The sequence below is a fragment of the Melospiza melodia genome, chromosome 2 (genome assembly GCF_035770615.1).
Source record: "Melospiza melodia melodia isolate bMelMel2 chromosome 2, bMelMel2.pri, whole genome shotgun sequence".
NCBI lineage: Eukaryota > Metazoa > Chordata > Aves > Passeriformes > Passerellidae > Melospiza > Melospiza melodia.
The window spans coordinates 112,847,078-112,867,461 of NC_086195.1; the positions used below are offsets into that span (position 1 = coordinate 112,847,078).

The following is a 20,384-nucleotide window of genomic DNA, read 5'->3' on the forward strand; positions in this document are numbered from 1 at the left end:
GCACAGTCATGTAGCACATCCCTCTCTCACTCTCATCCCTCATTAGCCACACTGCCACTTTGGCTTTGTCTTTCATACTCATGGTCTGTGGCTTTGAATTTTGATTTTATCCCTATCTCTTCTTTATTTCATTTTCATCCTCTTGAACCACTTTTATTTCATGCTACAGCCACTAGAAATTTTTACTACGATGATGTTCACATTTTCTCCAAGACCATCAGCATAGATGCAAATTAGAGAAAAAATCCAGCAGGAGTACTCTGGACACTTTTCTTAACTCAATCTGATTATTTTACTGTTTATTTCAGTTTATGATCTGCTTAACAATCTTTTCCAGCAATGCATCTTTTCCCCCTTGAACATTAATTTTGAGTGCTCAGATCTCAGTGGTAAAACATGTAAATTGCACTGAATATGTGAGAAAATCTTGAGCAGTAAAATGCTGCTGCAATGCATAATTGTTGGAATTGTCCTCCTGACTCCACTATGTTATTTTCCTTCTATTATATCACAATGGCATGAGCACAAATATCAAAAAGCTGAAACATGCAGGAATCATGACCATCTACTCCTCCCCCATGTCCTGTCAGTTTCTTCATCCCAGATTAGTGTTTGTTGGCTTGGGAAGCAAAGAGGGAGCAGATGGACCACAAAATGAGATTCTGTAACCTTCTTACCCAATAGATCTGCTTTCTGCATGTATTCAGACATATTTACTTATTGTAGTGACAATTATCAGTTTTATTTCTTTTAAGAAAACCAAACAACTTCAGCTCAGTATGAAAGAGCAAACTAATTTGTCTTCTGGCACCGTTACTGTCTATATAATTTCAAATCAATTAGGAGAAATGTGGCTGAATTCCTATCCACACAATACCTGAATATGCCCATTAAATTCACAGACATGCTTAGATATAAGGGCACAAACACAGCACGTACCTTCTCTGGACCTTTAGGTAACTTTTTATTCTTCATAACACAGGTGACAAGAGCAGAGTTGTTTATTTTCTTGTGTACTTTGAATACGTTATTTGGACAGCCACATGAAGCATCTTTTTATTTGCAAATGAAGGGAGTTGGATACAAACATAACCAAATAATAATAATAATAACTACAAAGCTTCAAAACTATTTTGTGATTCTATGAAAATGCATCAAGTAAAGAATTCCCTTTATTCAGAAACTTGCATGTTTCCTGTGCCTCATTCAAGATGTACTCATTGAGAGCACGAGGCGTATTTTAAATGAGAAAAAATTAATAAATGTTTGATTAGGGGGTAGCTGTGAATGAAAGCTGCCCTCAGCCATGCAGCATGTCAGTACAACCATACATCGAGCTCAGATCCACTGCTAGTGTAACATTCTTATAGCAGCAGGTCTCTACCTCTGCTTTTCATATTAGCAAAATGCTATGTGTCTGATCTGGGATTGGAGACAACAGCCCAGAAAACACTGAGGTGAGATTCAGCCTGACTGTTGTAGCTCCCTAGGAAGAAGGTGCTTCAGCTGTGGGATCTGGGTGCGTCCAAAGCACAAATAATCTCAATGCTGCAGGCAGCCACTCTAGAAGATAAATCTCCTTGCAGATATACTGACCTCTGTAACAAAACCTCTAGAAAAAAACCTTAGAACAGACACCAAACTTGTAGATGACTCAGGCTGGATGCAAGGAATCCAAGTGTCTTGTGACAATGCATTTGGCCAAACAAAATGTGACAAACTCCTGTAATGAAAAAAGTGCCTTCACTCTCACGCTGAGCCAGTGGGATTTGTCCAACAAGTATATGGCACACATATGGCCCTGCACTGGAAGCACTGGGTATCTTCCTTAGGAGGAAAAAGGAAAGTGTTAAACCTAGTGGTTGGAACCCAGAGTTTTAGGATGTTTAGGAACTGAGGAAAATAAAATCAGGAGGTACAGACTCCGAGTGCAAGAATTGCCTGGCTGCCTTATACACACGAGTACATTGCCAAGAGCTGCAGGTGTTCAATCAGGCTGCTTTTATTTGAGGTGCCTAACGTGGATTTTGAAACCACCATGTAGGCAACCCGGCTTGAAAATTGACCTTAATTTCTTCTAATTGCATGTCTTATTCTTCATTATTTTTCTTGTTAGAGACAGAATTTTGAAAGGCGATTCACTAGTGCAGCTATTTTTGACTCATCGCTGCCTGTCTTACTTTGTGTTATTTAATGGGTTCCAGTGGCCATATGCTGCAGAGAATCCTGGAACAAAGTGAGTAAACTGGGAGGCATTGCTCAGAAGGATAAATTTCACAGTTGGAAACACACTTAATACTAAGCCTTCTAACCAGTTTTTCCAGAAATCGCAAGCTTGATTGCCATGATATCTGAACATGGCATTAGCTACTCTAATGAGGAAAATAATTGATATGCTATGGAAATTAGGTCTAATTAGATCTTGTTAAGATAAATATCTCAGTTCAGCTGAAAACTTGAAGAGATACATTTTGCAGCATTCCAGATTATAAATATGACCCTTGTTCCTCACCCCCCTCTGCGTCTTGGGTTACTTCTGGTAGAAATGGATGTGAAAAGCCTCCTTATCACAATCACTACATTCTAACCCACTTGACATGGAATAAGTGACAAAGATACTGGATAGTTTAAACTTTGCATAGGCTTAAAACCCATTTATTTTTTACATTGGCTTTAGACAAAGAGCCAAATTTCAGAACTGTGTATCAAAATGTATCCTGCCTATTCATTTTCTTACATTAAATAAATATATTAATATTTATACATTTTCAGATCCATGGCAAACAGTGTTATTCAGTGCTCTTTACCACTCTTTTCGGTGACTTAAGAACAGCATGCATGCCAAATTATATCAATACCGTCTTAATGGAGGACAAATATTGAATACAAACACTAACAAAATCAAAGTTCCTTTTAAATTTTGAAGGAAAAAGAAGAAAGTAAAAAAATGTATGAGATAGGCCATCCAAAAAGTGGCTAAATTTCATTAGTATTTAGATGACTTATACCTCCAAGTATACTTTTCAAGGTACTGCCAAGCAATGGACCAAAACTCCCTTCACTGGTGGAGTTGCCATGGTACTCAGAGCAGAAGAAGCCTTGTGGGCAGCTGCTTTGTTTTCTTCCATCTTGCAAAAAAACACAGATTCAAAATATTTACTGTCCCAGTGGGCTCGAGTTTCCATCTTGCACACTGACACTTCCACAGTGTAAAAGAGATGGGAATCGGTGTTCTGCAATAATTTTAGTTTGATGTTTTTTCATTCTCACTGAATAAGCTATTTAAAGGGAATCCTTTAGAAGTCTGTCTTCAGATATTATTTTTTCAGATCCTCTGAGCTAATGACCTACAAGCCCTAAAACAACTTATCATGTAACATCACAGGCCATTTTAAAAACATAACATATCAAGGAGTCAATTTCCCTTATTTGATGCAGTTCCTTTGCCATCAGCCTGGCAGAGCTGGCAGCCTTAGACAGCTGTTTCTGTTCCCTGCAGTCACCAGCTTGCCTTCTAGGAGGCAGGATGTGCTGGGGCAGAGCCCCAGGGACGCAGCCTTGGTGCACCAGTGCTGCTGGGAGCCAAGGGCATGGGGAAAGCACAGGGGACCAGTCTGGGCCGGGGATTTGTCCATGAGGACCACCACTCCAGGAGGCAGATCCACCAGGCAGTCCCTGCAATGATGAGGGTCTGATGGCTGAAAGCACAAAGGCTTTTTTTAGGGAACTCCACTCCCTCTGAAAAACAAGAGAACAAAAATCCATCTGTGTGTCCTCTTCGTGGCAAGTCTTGAGCAAGGGGAAAGGTGAATGCTCTGATGCTTGCAGTCATGGTTCCTGACAGCTTTTCAATGTCCCTGAGTCTTGATAAATACGTACCTCTGTCCATTGACCTTTTTTCTTATGAGTGTGGGGGAAACTGGCTTGCAGGGCATCTACTGTGTCATTTCCCTGGATGAAGGAGAATAATAAGTGAGTAAAACAAGATGACTCTTCCTATGACCTTTAAATATTAATAAATTAAATATCTATTTGCATCACTCATTTTCTATTATTAATGTATTTATCTTCTGTTTTTCTTGGTCTGCCTGGTCATTACCACCAGAAGATTCTGTATCTTCCATTTCAGAAACTACTTGCAAGAATTAAGAAGATTCCCAAAGATTCCCTCCATGTATATATGTACATATATAGTCACTGGATGAGATACCATGCAGACCAGCAGCAGATGTATGCAGATTTCCTCTGTGGCAGCCTGTAGCAATGATTTCACTATTTAAATCACACAGCACTAAGGCAGCAGTTGGGATTTTTTTAAAAAAATCTATTTACTCTTTTTGTTACAAACCTAATGATTGCAGAAATGAGAAATCAGCCTGCAAACAGTCCAAATTTAAATAAAATCACCCCCACATTAGACTATAACAGTGGCAGATGGACAGAGGAAGAAAGTGTATATAGTCATATTTTTTGCCATTATAGTATAGACCCTTTCAGATTGCAGCAAGCAACTTGCCATCTGCAAATCTGAGTCTTTCCTTTTCTGCTGAGGCACTGATTCAAAAATCATGATTTGTGAAGTTTGAGTTAAAGTATTAAGAGGCTTATCTCTCATTTTAAAGGCATACTGATCTCCTGATTTTACTTCAAACACATGGGAAAAGCATCCTGAAAATTTCCCTCAGCTTCCTCTTAGGACAAAACCCAAAGCCACTAGCTCACTCTTAGGTATGTGGTGAGGTAATGGGTTCTGCACATGAATAGCTTTTTGTCAAATAGTCTCTTATTGCTGTTGTTCTGTGGCTTTTGTTTGGTTTACTCTTTGAGGAAGCGATTTGCTCTATGCCTATAGTATATGTAGATCACACTGGGCACCTTCCTTACAGCAGCACACATACTGACAGCAGCAATGAGCGCTTGGGTTTAGCGCTGACCCTCTGAAGAGAGAAGAATCTGATCACTGTATAAATGTCATTGATTTTTAAGGGCCAGATTTTCATTTAAATGGCCGCTGATTTAGTGGGTGTGTCAATTTAATACAGATTTGCAAACAAAATCTGAGCACATTTTAAAAACGTTTCAGTGTGTCTACCTGCCTCTGCTCTCCACAGTTTTATCTTACCTTAAGTAAGGATGTGCAAAGGATGTGAGCATCACAGAGATCAGACAAACATACACAATTTGCAGCCTACTGGGGTTTCTGATGCTTTCACACTATGGGCAGGGAGTTACTTCATCTAAGGGTCAGGACTCTTACACAGGTTTAACTTACCAATAACCAAAAAATCGCCTCTAGGTATGAAAGCCTATTTTGAACTTGTTTAAGAAGAGGAGGATGCAATTAAATTCTGGCAATTCCCTTTCAAGAGGTGCTGCAGTATGCTTTGCATTGCAGTATTTCTAATTTTCACCAGGTCAGGGTTGCTCTCTGTGAAGCAAAAAAAAGAAAAGGTTTATTTTCCTGATCATACATGCAAAAGCCATGTACAAAATAAAATATTAAATACAGTAATTACAGTAATTTTTGTTAAAATGTTTTTACACAGTAAACCTTTGGCTTTGAAAGCTCTACCAGAAGCAAAAGAAAAACAAGCTGTAATGAAAAAACTGAAATCAGAGGCCACTAATAACACTAAAGGGTGCCCAGAAGCCAAATTAATGTTTCTACAAAGAAATACTTTTCTACACCAGGCAAATTCCTAGTAAGACCTTTACCTGGGTCTTTATAGACAGGCTTCAGATTTCATTTTGAAGTATGTTTTTTACAAACTGTTTAGTGTTCATATGTCATTACCACTGTTGGGCCAGATTGCACCTGGCATCGATATAAACAAAGCTTTGGCAAGAATTCTTTCCTTTGGGATGGAGACATCTGATTTTCAAGCTGAAAACATGTCAGTGTTGCAAGACACTCCAAATAGCCTGTTTTACCAGCGCAGTAAATTAACCCGCCTGGTGTAGTGTTAAATGCTTTACAAACATCGACTGAAGGTGAGGGAGGGAAACACCAAAAAACAAACAAAAACATTTCAATAACTTGTTTGACTACGAGCAATGAAAAAAAAGTACAAGGAAAGCTTGAAGGGAGGGGGCATGCCTAGGAGACAGGACAGCAGAAAAATGAATTTTCAGAATTTTCTCCTGTATTTAACCTAGAGACTGTATGCCATGGTGTGGGAAGACACAGAAGGAGCAGAACAAGTTATATAGATCAAAGAAAATGAATCTTCATTTGAAAAGCAGATCAGGATAACAGCAAACAGTGACTCTAACTCATCATTGCCTTGTCTAGAGGAGGAAGGCTTTTTGATAGCTATCGCATGAAAGAGGTTCACCTTTAATGCCACAGAACACTGGTGGACAAAGACTACGTAGGTAAAACAGAGGATGAAATATTAGGCTATCCCCCTTGCTTCCCCATTGTTCAGGATGAAAAAGCTGAGCTGAACTTCTGGGCACGCAGAATCGGCTGCGTGAAAGCTCTCGTCGCTAGATCGTGCATTTGTGCTAAGCTTGAATGCTCCGGAGGACAATGGGGTTCATCCTGCCTGTGGCTCTGCAGTGATTCTGCAATATAGATGTGAAACAAGAATAGCTGGAAAGTAGGTCCACATGCGTACCGAGTGGAACAACGGCCTGTCCTGAGAAACACAGGCAGAAGTAGTATTCTTAAATATATATTTATTTATATAGCTGTTAGACTGAAGCCATTTTGCTACTCATCTTGCTATTTTAATTGTCCTAATAGCTGTCTATTTACAAACATGCAAGTAAGTGGGCTAGAATAATTAATTAATATTCATAAGCATTCATAAAATGTGACAAAGTTTATGTTAGGGCAGATGTTAATTCCCAAGAGGATTATATTTCTATTAAGTGTAAATTTATATTAGTAAGATCCAGCATGATTGATTCTTGCTTGGCCAGCAATAGAGGGCTTAGCATCCATACTGGCAGAGATTATATCTGGTCAACGGGAAGGGAAAACTGGCCAAGAAACTGCCAACACAGAATCGGAAGCTGTGAAACCTGGTCAAGAAGAAATAAAGCCAAATAAGCAACAGATGAAAAATTATCTTAAAGCAAAGATCGAATCACTCAGTTGGAAATGAGAATTGTATTGGAAAAGGTGATGCTGAGAGCATGAAGGGACATGAGAATTTTAAAAACAACAAAATTAATAAATAAAATGGAGTGCAGATTACTAGTAATTTTTTTTAGTGGACCTTAACATTAAAAAATAAAAGTAGACAGTTTTAATATGCTCAAACATGTCTGACAAAGAGCAGAGAAGACTTCTACACTTTGCAAATCATGTGGAGGAGAATGCCAGAGGTATCAGTACTCAAGAGCCATGGACGTACTGGAGAAGCCTCAGGAATGGGCTCCAAAAATGTTAAAGGAACTGGAATATCTCTCCTCTGAGGAGAAGCTTATAGATCTGAGACTGTTCAGCTCAGGGGGATCCCATCAATGTATATAATACCTGCAGGGAGGATGCAAAGAGGACAGAGCCAGGCTCTGCTCAAGGGTGCCCAGTGACAGGGCTGGAGGCAACGGGCATAAGCTGAAACATGGGAGGTTCTCTCTGAACATCAGAACACTTTTCCACTGTGTAGGTGACTGAGCACTGACAGGTTTCCCAGCAGCTGAGTCTCTATCCTTGGAGAAATTCAAAAGCTATCTGTACAGAGTCTCAGCTGTGCAGCTCTGGGTGTCCCTGCTGCATCAGGAGATTGGACAAATGACCCCCAGATGTTCCTTCCAACCTCAGCAGTCCTGTGATTCTTTGACTTCATCTGAAGCCCAGTAGGGAAGGTGACAGATCAAATGAAGAACCAGGAAAGAAGGAGACTTTGGTAATATCCAACTTTACAATAGTTTTCTGGTACTGTTGTACCTCGCATCCTCAGATACTGGAGTGGTCTAGTGGGTTCAGGAAGGATTTGTTTCTGCACCCATGCTGCAGAAACCTGCTGCCTCTAAAGAGGGACTTCCTAGGAAGTTTATAGATGATTGCTTGCCAAATCCAAGAGTGAGGAGAGAAATGGGTAGGGAACTTGCCAACAGATAAAGTCAAAGAGCATTAATGCCACTGTGTGTTTTGTCCTCAGAACAGAGTGAAGTGCTCTGGATGTAGGGTAACCGTAGGACCGCTCTGGACTGTCCCACTCCAGCCCACCCTAAGCAAAAGCAAAGACACCTTAACAGGGGAAGGGCACCAAGAGCCCTCTGTATCCAGCAGCATCAGCACACACCAGCACAAGCACTGCTAGCACACTGCCAGGGACAGTGCCTCAGTGGCCAGCTGGAACGAGGAAATGGAGCCAGGGAGCTTCCGGAGCTTGAGGGGTGGCTGCCAAACAGACACCGTGCTTGGTGGCAGGCTGGCAGCACAGGGAGAGGCCGCTGCCAAGAAAAGGGAGGGGAGCATCACCTGAGTCCCACCAGGGTTAACCTGCACCTGATGCAGGGGATGGGAGCGGGGATTCTGGCTGGAGTAAATGTCTCTGAGCACTTTGGGAGGAAAACTACCTTCTGTTCTCAATACAAAACACGTTATTACTGGGGAAATCAAAAAATATAAACAGGTTAGCAAGTAAAGCAGAATAGTTTCCCAAAAAAGAGATTTTTTTTAGGTAAGTAGAGCACATTTTCACATTTTCACATTTTCACATTTTTCTTATGGCAGTCCTTCATTCAGAACAAGAATGATATCATATCAAGTCAAAAGGACAAAAAAACAATTGCTAACTGCATAGTTTGTTCAGAAAGTTACGCAACAATAAAGCAAGTTGGGCAAAAATATAAGAGGAAAAGAAAGTGAGAAAAAAGGCAGTTTAATGGGTGTCAAACTTGTAAACACTGAGTTCTATTTTATCACTGTTGGCTTAAAATTAGTATAAGATAAACAAAGCAGTAGTACTGTAGTATTGCAGTTATATTGCTGTAAAATCCTGATTGTCTATGAATTTTATTCACAGAGGAGAATAAATTATATTGCTAGTAACATTTTAGCCAAATAGTTTCTTGCCAGAGTATTGCATCAACTTAATGTTATTGGTGTCAAATAAATCTGAAGTAGTTAAAATAAATCTGAAGTAGTTAAGTCCAGGCTGACCCCAGCATTTATTGTATGTTTATAGAAATGGTTCAAAGCTGAACCCATTTTCTTATTAGTCTTTTACTTACACTACATTTGGCAGAGCCATTGTCCAGAAAGTGAGAGAAAATACCTGATAAACCATGTGTAAAGAATTTGAACTCAAACCCTGACAGTGTGCTTGAAGTGAATGAAATTCATGTCAGATTTGGACAGATGCAAGAGTAGCTAACAAAAGCACAGGTAGAAGGAGCCCTGCATATTCAGGTCTGGAAAGATGTTATGAAGGGAACCACATAAATTAAGGCAAAAGTTGTGTTAGTCAAGTAATCAATAATTTAACAAGGTGCTCTGCTTCTAGATGCCCCTGTTGGTTATGCTGAGGTAATTTTATGGGGAAATGCACATGGATGTAAGAATGGGGGCTTGTAGTGAGGGTTGTTAAGGGATGCAGGCATTTGCTTGAGTCCTACCTACTGCTCTCCTCATGGGCACAAATTAGGTGCAACAGTGCTGCAGCTGGGTGCTCAGCTGGCTGGGCTGTGGTGGAAAGAAAAACAAAAACAGCTCAAGAAGTTCCTTTTCCCATGTTGCCCTTCCTAGCTGCTTGTTGTCTTCCTTTGCCATGCCCTTGTTTATAGCGGTGCAATTGCTTGTTTGGCCAGGCTGTAAACAAGACTGATTAAACAGGCTGGAGTAAAAAAACAAAATCCTATTCTCTCACACAGAAAAGCCTGAAAAACCCATTTCTCTAATGGGATTGCTTCAGTGATCCAGTTTGCATCTCAGCTTGAGAAAAAGTTGATTGGAAAAGCTTGCATAAGGAAAAAGCAGGGCATGGAATGGGAATAAGCAGAAGAGGGTAGGAACTGCTTAGATGTTGCAGAAATAATCATATATCGGTTTATTTTATCGTTTTATTGGGAAATATGCACCAACTTTACTTTAAACTTCATAGATATTCCAGAAGCCCCACTGAGGAGCACCTTCTCAGCCAACCTAGCATTTAAAAATTATTTATTTCATCAGGGAAGTAAACTGAAGAAAATCTTAGGGAAGGAAATGTTATAAGGTCTAATAACTTGTTCCACTGCCATCAGGAATATCTAAATGAGGAACTTAATCACTATTTTGAAGAATACCAGTAAACAATTCTCATCATGTCTATAAAGGTGTGTATTGTACTGTACCAGGACAATACATCAATCAGTGATGTACAAATACCACCCTACAGTCCTGAAGGATTAGCAGAGATCTGACCTAGAAAACAACCACCTTCTCAGGTCCCACTTTCAAACTGGAGAAAAATCTCAGTTCCTTTGACACCAATCACAGGTCTAGGCAGGGAAAAATTCACATTGTCAGGTTTTGTTTAGACCACAGAACACAAGTGAATTCATTTCCAAAAGGTTCATACTCCTTGCCATGAATACACGAGTCATGGAGTTTATTTTTAACAATTTTATTTTGTATCAGGGATCACTCTCTGCCTCAGCTAGTCACTGCCAATACAGGGACACATGGGACATGGTGTTCTGGTACTGTTTCCCCTCTCCCACTTCTGGGGTGTGGGGGCGGAAAGAAGGGAGGACAACTGCTTTTATACCACCGCCCATCCTTCAGGGACTCTGCCAGAAAGTGTAATGGGCTTTGCCTCATCATATGGAGCATCTGAGCACGTTGCCTGCAGGATGTGCTAAAACCTGTATTTGGGGTGAAGTGGGATTGTTGGGTCCATGACTCACCCCAGTCACCCATGCAAGTGGGATTTCTATCAAAAGCAAGCCCTTCTTCTGCTAGAGAAAGAAGAAGGATCTCTGGCAAAATCCAGCTTAGTGAGGTGGATCTTTGTTGAGGTGAGCACCGGCTGAGAAATACAATTATAAAACAAGTTTGCTTTGCAGGAAGGCAAGAGTTGTGTCAATTTAGTGCAAAGCTCCTTAGATCAAAGCTTCCTGTGTTGAACATCTCGTAATGTTATTCTCCCAATTCCAGGCTACTTCTACAATGCTAAATGTGTGGGATCCAAGGAGAGATCCCTACTGCCCTCACCTAGTGTGGCAGAGTGCCATGTGTGCCCACATGGGCATAGGGGTAAATCTCTAGAGCAGACTAGGTGCAGTGATGCATAATTAACACGTGGGTGCCCTGTGTCTCCTCGTGGGGTTTTGATGGAGTAGCTAGGTTTGTAATATGGTTGGGTTTTGGGTGGTTTTTCTTGATTTCCAGCCTATGAACAGGGTGGCATACCACCATGAGGTTTTTAAACTTTATCTGAGGATGTGTTGCACACCCTGGGGCTTGGCAAGACAGCTCATGTGAGTGTTTGGAGGGACACAGGCTTCGCTGGAGCAGCCTCACAGGAGCAGGGTGGGGGCAGCTGAACTTGGTGCACTCCTGCCCAAACCACTCTCTAGGCATGATGCCTGAAGAGATCTATCTCTGAAACCTTTATTGTGGTTTGGAGGAAATAGATGATTCAGTCTCCCAAAGGAGAGTCTGGATGTACATGGGCAGTTGTGCCTTGTGGGCAGCTGACTCAAAACCTTCGGGTGAAGCTGGGAACTAAATTCTTCCAGAGGAATAGATTTTCTCACAGGGTCTGTACATGGAAATTGATATGAATGGCATGATCTCACAAGGGCATATACAGTATACATGAGGTAATTTTTGCTTTAAAAAAATGCCTGTGGCATGAGAACGTTTCAGAAGTCCTCTTCTAAGTGTCTCAAGAACCCATCTAGTGAGAGAACTTGTGGGAGTGCCTTTCCCAGTGTAAGACGCCTGAGTGACCAGTTCTGGTCTTGAATCCCCACTGCATGGAAAGACATGCATCTACAAGGTGACACCACTTAACTTTAAAATGTAAGTTGAAAATGAAGAGTTGAGAGCTTTTATGTACCGCTACAGTTTTACTGTGAACACTTGGACTTAGGGCATTCTATGGGGCTTTGATCACATTATAGAATATTAATTTGCTAATTTACTGATGCAGATAAGGCACCTTATGAAAACTGAGATAAGAGCTGTTAGTCAGTGTTTGCACCAACAGAAACACAACTGTCATTTCAAGCTATCTCTTTGAAACACACAGTTTTATTGAGACCGTAGGTATGCTGGGAAAAGTTTGTTCCAGAGAATAGGAAGGATAAAAAATGCCATGGCACACCTAACCTGATTTTTCTTAATGCATTCCTTGTTCCTAGGAGCTATTAAGCAGCTTAGGGCAGACACTGGTTCCTCCAGTACAAGCAGGCATAAAGGTCTAGCCAGTTAGTATTTTTTCAGAAAAACTCTATTTACCTCTCTTGGCTTTAAGCATTTTTTTCAACCGATTTATTAAATAATTGAGGCAATAATTTGCCAATCTTTAAAACATTTGATCTATATCTCACTTAGAATCATCTGAAATCAGCTGCTGAAGAGGGATCGATAGTTTGCTAAAGCATATGTACTTTTGACAGACAGCAGTGCATTTCATTATCAGCATTAACAAAAAGATGCACTTGTAAAAATAAAAAAATGTCTAAACATACACATTTTCCATAGCTATCTATTACATACTGCCAATTAAATACATCTAAAACTGTAATATTTTTTAATAAAAATTAACATACTCTTAAGTTCAGATGAAAGAACAGGATAATCCTTTTCTTAACTGATATATTATATTGTATATTTTGTGGCTTTATTTCATCATTCAGTAGCTCATTTGGACTGTCCAGGAAGACTAATTAACACTAATGCTTCTAAAGAATTTTCATTTGTGATGCTAATCTGTCACAAAACAAAAAGTATCTTCAGAAAGCCAGGGGGAAAAAGTAAAGAGATTACTTCTTGCAGCCAGCTTAAATTAGTGCTAGCTTGATTTGTGTTAATTGAAAGGTTGCTTACATCTCTTTTGTAAGTGTTTGTAGGTTGCTTACATCTCTTTTGTAAGTGTTTGTAAAAGTTGGCAGACAGAAGAATAGCTGCCTACCTGCATGAACAAAACTTTGATTTATTTAAGCTGCTGTATATATTACTGTCATTAAAAACCTCTTGGAACATTTTTGTACACATAATCTTAAGGTATAAGCCTGTCTCTGTGTTTATGTACAAACAGACACATACACACACATATCCCATGCTGTATCATTTTTGCTAGTTTTTTTATACATTTATACTCAGCCCTCATATTATGTGAATATTTATATGTGACAGTTCATTCTAGCAGCCTACTGGCCTCTGTTTAAATTTCTCTGAGATATGTGCAAGTCAGAAAAATACCTTGATGACAACTTGTGGAAATGTCTTGCTGTTGCATTCAAATCCACATCCTTGGACAGTCAGGCTCAGCAGAAATTTAGTACTGACATAGCTGAGCACCCCATAAGCTTTATTGGGATTCCTGAGCCCTGGCTCCTGGCTGCTGGCTGAGACCACCTCAGGCTCTTGTTCACTGGTTCTCCACATTGACAGCATCTCAGGACAGGCCACCTGACCACCATATGTGGAAATTGCCCAACTCTGATGGTGTTGGATAGACCCCCACCTAATATCTTCAGGATCCACATTGTCCACGCTGGCAGAGGGAGGGAGAGGTTTCCTAGGCTGACATGGCAGCAAGCACTCCCAGCTGTTCCTGGACAGACTTTAGAGATCTTTTCTTTTAAAAATACAGGGTAGCTATTGCTGATAAGTGCACTGATGTGTTCCTAGACCTTAAAAGGAATTTCCAGAGAAATAGGCAAAGAAATTTGGTTTCCTCAGCAGAGCATAATTAAATTGCTGCTTAGTTCACAATGCTGACTGCAACTGACGTTTGCATCATTTTAGTGTTGCTAGACCATGTACTGCATGTAAGGACAATTAGCAGAGCAGAGAGAAAAGCAGCAGATGCTAGAAGTGCACAGAATTAGATGACTCATTTTGATGTCATGAAGAATCTTTTTCAGACAAGTGGAAAGATTGGTATTAAACAAAAAAAAAAAAAAAAAAAAAAAAAAAAGAACAAATAATTATTAAAGAAATAATATGAAGATTTCAGGAAACAGTAACAGCAAAATCAGTGTCTTGCTGTATGCTAAAACATATATTTACCTGAAATACAGAGGAGAGACAGCAACATACATGATGGAGACTCTATTCTCCCTGCTTCTCCTCACTCCTGCCCCTTTTTTCCTTCAGGAATGGTTACATGGTGAGTTTGGTGTGTTCCATGTTGAACCAAAAGAAAATGTGTTCTAAAATTTCTTAAATCTTTAAATACTTGTTAACTGATTATCTGCTCAGAGGTAAAAATAAGAAAATATTTAATGACCACTTTCTGGAGGCTTTGTGCATATTTTACAGCACAGTTTTTCAGTTTTTCAGTCTAACTAGACTGAAAAACTAGACTAACTAGGAATACATAGCTGCCGTTTCAAAGATTTATTCTAATGAGTACCTGATGTATGTAGGGTAGAAAGCAAGTCTCATGAGACAAGTACCTGCTGCTCTCAGAAGCACTCTGCTCCCCATTTATGGATCTCATTGTTTCCTTAAAAACAAATGTGACTTGTCTTTTCTCTTGCCATTCCCATTTGTAAGTTTGAAACTAAATGGCATTTGTATGCTCTCATTCTGTATGGCATTCATTGATGGAGAGTTATGCTTGGAGAAGGTGTCAGTCTTTTCCCCTGCAGAAACTCTATTATGCACAAAAGCTACTATAGGTATATAATGTGTATGTGCTTTTCTGCAAAATCTTATTTGTGATGTGCATTTGTATGGCATGCACTAATAAAAGTGACAAAAGATACAGCAATGTCAAGTTCTGTAAACAAACCACTCCAAGGAATTAACATTACCACATAATTGTATGTTTTTACCATGTCAGGCATGTCACCAAAAAAGCACTTGAATTGTGATTATAGCAATTAATTTTTCCTCTCTTATTTGAAACATGCCAACTTATTATGGCATTGAGGATGATAGATTCTGGCCTGCCATTTTAGTGCATCATATATTTACATTTCCACATGAAGAACTGTTACCAAATGATGTTAACAGGATGGGATCTATATACAAATATATATTTAAGTATGACCACTATCTTTACACTAAGACCTGGAGGTCTTTAGAAAAAGGGGAGGAAGACTAGGCAAGAAAAATAAAGCAAAACAGAGGTTTTGTCCTCAAAATCAGGTAGGTCTAGAAATCTAGAAAAAAGTGATGAAAAGCAGGATTGTAGGGAATTGTACCAGTTAGAAAAGAAAGAAGAAAATATAATTTTTCCATCTGCTGTTAATTTGGCCATCTTTTGCTGTATTAATAGTGTGTCCAAGGTGAGTGGGTGGCTGAACTTCCAGCTCTGTGGCATTCTTTCTTCTTTAGTTTTTCTGTTCTGAAGTGGAAATATCTATGTTTTGACAAATAACGTACAGGAAAAAAACGGCAAGAAAAAGAAAAAAAGGAGAAATGGGAAGGTACTGATTCAGATGATGGGAAGCTGTTTCCAAATACTGTTACCAAAAGCACACATTCAGGTGCACTAATAGAGTGTGGTTTTATCAAGGAGCCCAAGGGGCTCCCTCTTTGCCGCCACCCCCTTCCCCGAGTCTCGCGCTCTGCCTGCCTGATCCCATCCGACAGTAGAGCTGATACCGCACTAATCCCCGCAAGTTTGGGACTAATGAACTAACTGCTGGGCTGCCGCCACGGAGCTTGGTCCCAAACTATACTGTACTTCACACTCGATTTATTCTCCAGATGGCGAGACTGCGCAGCCCTGCCGCGAGGGACCACCTCTTCCACTGGAGTGTAAAAGTGGACGGATGTTGTTTTCTTTGCAGATTTGATAATTCAGAGCTAGAAACTCATGAGGATGCTTAGTTATTAGGTTTAATGGGTGCCAGTGGAGCCGGCATTGTGCGTATTCCCGTTTTTAATTTCGGGGGGTGTGTGTGTGTGTTTGGGTAGCAATGGATTTGTCAGCAATGCTGCGTCACCAAAACCTTTATCTTCACCAGTTGGCGTAGCTGCACATGATAATGAACCTCTTCCTGTGTCCTCCTCAAACAGACAGGGTGCTAAAGTAGCCACCCTGACCAACCATTCTTTTTCCTCAGTGAGCTTCCCAGCACAAATTTAAAGCATTTTGATAGCATCACTATTTACCATGAAGCTCTCTGTTGTATTTCTCTCTTGTTCAGTTTGATAAAGAACCCAGCTCACATGGGACCCAAGGAGGATATCACCATCCCAAGCTACTTGAGCATGAAATATTTTACTTAATGATTTGATTTATTTCTTTATCAGCTATTCCTTCATGACAAAGTATTATCTGATGTTGTAGTTCTCATGTGAACAACAGGGCAAATATTTTTCTCACCATTCCATAAAAATTTTAGTCTTCCCATTCTTGGCAGTAAGGATATTATTGTATCAAGGACTACCTTTTTCTCTGTTACAATTTTGGAGTCGTTTATCTAGCTTAATATTTTAGCTGTTCCACGAATTCTACAATAAGAAGAGCCTCTACATTTCCCTGCCTAATGAGGCACAAAGGACTCTCCCTTTTCTCCATGTTTTTAATACGTTTGGTCAAAGGTTTTAGTATATCATTTTTTTATTTACCCATGAAATGTTTTATTGGAAACCTTTATGGGAACCTGATACTCCCCACTAACATTAGTCAGATTTCCTCCATTGTAGGAAGGGTAGGCACAGTCAGCCCCCTCACAAGCTCTGGCTTTGGCAGCCAGGTCCCATCAGTTTGTTCCACAGTTAAAAACATAAATTGATTCTTGCTGTGGAAACTATAGTGACTAGAAGTATTATATCATGAAAAGGAAAGATTTCCATTCTTGGAGTATCTGGGCATACAGATCTAATACATAGCGGTTCTAAGCAAACCCATCAATTCTCAACCCAACAGATGGCATGGGTGTGTTAACTAACATAGCAACATATTTTCTATTAAAATATGGGAAAAAACATCAACCCCCTCCCCATGTTTGTTGGTTGGTATAAATTCAGTGAAGTTGTTGGTTATTTTTGGGATACGTACCAGAGGGCTGCACATTTAGTTTATGTAAATTGATAACAGCAACAGCCTGTTAATAAGTGTTTTGTATGGAAATATACCTAGAAAGACACGATCTGTCTTTTTTGGGAAGGGAGTTTGCAGACTGAGGAGAAAAACAGATATGAAATGGTCTCATAATAGTGCTCATTATTATATTCTGAAAAAAAATCATAACAAATTAGGCTGCAAGTTTGCTGGAGATGTGCCTTCAGCTGGAATTGAGTGCTGCCTTAGAGGATACTTTGGGAAGATCTCTCTTTTGCAAATTGCAGTGGTGTGTGCTGAAATGGTGATAATCTGACTTTAATTAAAAGCATAAATTGGTTTGGAGTGTGATTTTAAGCTACCCTTCTGCATCATGTCCAGAAGCTTTCAGCTCAGCCCTAGAAACCCATTACCCTGAGTCAGAGAAGGAAAACATAGGGATTTGTATTTCCCAGTATTGGCATCATACAGTTGGGTTGACCAAATTTGGAAGAGCCATATCAGACAGCCACGGGCCGGAGCTGTCTTCCAGCTGGACATGTTTGTACTAAACTGCGTGCATGTTTATGTGGCTCTCCTAATGGCTCCAGACAGAATCCATTCACAGCAGCTCACGTTTTGGGTTGCATTTCCCAGAGATTCCCTCTGAAGGCACCCCTTGATGGTAGCCCAGGGATGCATACATGGGTGCCTTGTTCCCACCTGTCCCATTAACAGGCATATGCTCCCAGCCTTGGGAGGAGCACTGCTAGGAGCCCCAAGCTGAAGGCTGTTTGCTTCAGATTTCATTAACTTTCTGCTTCATTATTCCTTCCTTTTAACCAGCTTTTCTCCAACTTACCCTAATTATCAGGGGTCCCAGCCCTGTAAATCAGTACACTGCAGAGCTGTCTTAAACTGGCCTGGGAGACCCTGTTCTCATCGGTCCTGACAACTGTAAGCTACTGTTCCCTCACACTGTTTAACTCAGACCACATTGGGAAACCACCTCTGCCCCTCTTGCCGGCAGAGGTCTGCATCCGTCTGGTTTAAATCTACTGTCATGTGCTCTCTTGCTGATTTGTATTAGCCTGGATATTAACTTTGATGATTTCTTTTTGTTGTTTTTTTCCTCTTGAGTTTGCCTTTTTTCTTGAAAAGCATCTCTATTCAGCAACTGCATATTGTTAAAGTCATTCCTGAGCCTCCATGGCTCAGGAGCTTTAAAGTTTTATTAGCCCCATAAAAACTCTTCACAAATGAAATGATAAGTGTGCGTTTTGACAATGCAAATTTGTTAGGGGCTGTTGGTGAGTGGAAGGAATTTGGGGTTAAAACTTCAGTTGGCAGGAAGCAAGGAGCCTAGCACCTTCCTCCGACCCCTACCCCCTTCTCCAGGCCAAGAAATGAATTTCCTTTTAGAAAAGCATGCCAGTATTCTTCATGCAAATCAACCATTAAACAGATTTGTAAATTTACTTTCACAAAAATAGCAAACGACATGGGGAAGTGTGTGTCTTTGGAGATTTTATTTTGTGCCAACAGAATGCCCTTTCATGTGGTCTAAGAAAAACCTTGGAGTTATTTCAGTGTTGTTTTTATACGTATGTTGTGAATTCTATTACTGCCTTTAATGCACTTTGAATACATGGAGTAAAGGAAAACCAAAGAGGCATATATACGTCTGTACTTTTCGACATTCAGGCAAAATTGCAGAGCTAAATTACAAAAATTAATTTTTAATGCAAATTTAAGAATATGCCATTTCTGAGAGAGCAGACAGTTAGTGCAATACATTATATTAGCATAAAGATTTGTGTTTGTTATACATGTTCAGCACTAGCAGACACAAAAGTCTTGTTTCCTGCAAGTGGTAGAAACCCCATGCATTGAATTTACCAGTTATAAAGAAACAGTAAAGAGGAAGGTAAAATTGTGAGGTTCTGGTAATGACTGCTTCAATAAAGTCCAAGAGTGACAGACATTTTGGGGAAACCACTATATTGGCTGTCTAGCTTTTCCCCCATGTCATTTCAACAAGTTTTCTTCTCAGTGCGTTTTTCTGTCAATAGAAAATATGTTTTCTTTTTCTTTTCTTGTGCATCGGAACTCATATATAATGTAGAGAGAAGCAAGACTGAACATCGTGAAAACCCTTGAAGAGTTTGACTTAGGCCATGGTGAAAAGTGTGTCAGGATAAACTCCGTGTCCAGCGGCCTTGCAGAAGAAGATCTAGAGGTGCTTTTGCAGTCCAAGACCCTGCCTTCAAGCATGATGCTGCCAAAGGTTGAAAATGTTGAGGAAATAAGATGGGTGAGTACCAACAACACAGTAGCTTTTGACTGAAGCTGTTGGGCCAAGTTCATCCAGGCACAGAGAGGAATGACTGTGAGTTAAGAGGAAGGCTGCAAATGCCATATGATGTTGTTGCTTGGCTGAGGTAATTGGGCAGTGCATCCACTTAAATGTGTGTGTGTGATGTGCTGTATAAAAAGCATATATGGAACACATTTATAAAGAAAACCAGGTGTATTTCTCCCATGGCTGACAAAGAACCAATATTGCTGTCAGAATATATTATCAAAAGTAGAAGGGTAAGTGCCTGACTCTTCTCAGACTACCCTAACAAGCAAAATTATTGTCTGTCCAAGAGCCTTAGTTACGTGCATTGGAAGCAGGAGATGGGAAACCATGTTAGCAACATATGAAAAAATGGGTTGGGGGGAAGGTCACTCCTTGGGGCAACTGGAGGAACAAACAGGAAGCTTTTAACTAGTGTTTTTAATTAGCACAGATATTATTTCCTGAACAGTTCTCTACTTCTTCCTTTTTAATTGCTGACAGGTGTGTTTGTGTTTCACAACTGACTTTTCAGCCAATAAAAACCTGAAATGTAAATGGTTGGCATGTCAAATTACTTAAGAAAACTTTGAAATAGGCCTAATTATGCTATAATTGTTTTAATTGTCAAAAAAGAGGGATGCTTGTTTGGATATACCATTATTGCTGCAACACACCAGTAAAGGAATAATGCTTAATTATTCACTTCATATTTTTGCAAACCGCTAGCTGAGCAGCTAGCACGCGTGCAAGCTGTGATGAAAAGCAGGCAGGCGCATTAGGGTCTATTTTAATCTCGGCACCTAACCTTGATCAGGCCATGGAGATGGGCCTGAGCACACCACGGAGCTCAGCCCCGTCACCAGGTGTGGGACAGGCCCCATCCATGCCGTGGCGCTGCCCCTTTGGCCTCCACAGAAGGTTCT

The 20,384-nt window shown here is 40.1% G+C and overlaps 1 protein-coding gene and 1 long non-coding RNA gene across 9 annotated transcripts in view; one reads left to right on the plus strand and one right to left on the minus strand.

Annotated features, from left to right (window-relative positions):
• Positions 1 to 20,384, plus strand: part of CLYBL (citramalyl-CoA lyase) — a 165,593-nt gene that overhangs the window by 117,985 nt on the left and 27,224 nt on the right. For all 6 annotated transcript variants that reach the window (XR_010026811.1, XR_010026812.1, XM_063149598.1 and 3 more), the window contains exon 3: positions 19,243 to 19,431. Coding sequence is in view for 4 of the 6 variants with exons in the window: in XM_063149598.1 (XP_063005668.1) it covers positions 19,243 to 19,431 (189 nt within the window). In the remaining 2 variants the exon portion in view is untranslated. The remainder of the gene's footprint in view (positions 1 to 19,242; positions 19,432 to 20,384) is intronic.
• LOC134414669 (uncharacterized) overlaps positions 2,640 to 20,384 on the minus strand; it is a 72,119-nt gene continuing 54,374 nt past the window's right edge. The window contains exons 1-4 of one of the 3 annotated variants that reach the window (XR_010026815.1): positions 9,577 to 9,640; positions 5,273 to 5,428; positions 3,880 to 3,951; positions 2,640 to 3,738 (exon numbers count right to left, since the gene is read on the minus strand). This is a non-coding gene — a long non-coding RNA (uncharacterized LOC134414669). Of the gene's footprint in view, positions 3,739 to 3,879; positions 3,952 to 5,272; positions 5,429 to 6,335; positions 6,410 to 9,576; positions 9,641 to 20,384 lie in introns of those variants that run through there. The other 2 variants (XR_010026816.1, XR_010026814.1) reach the window with 2 other exon arrangements.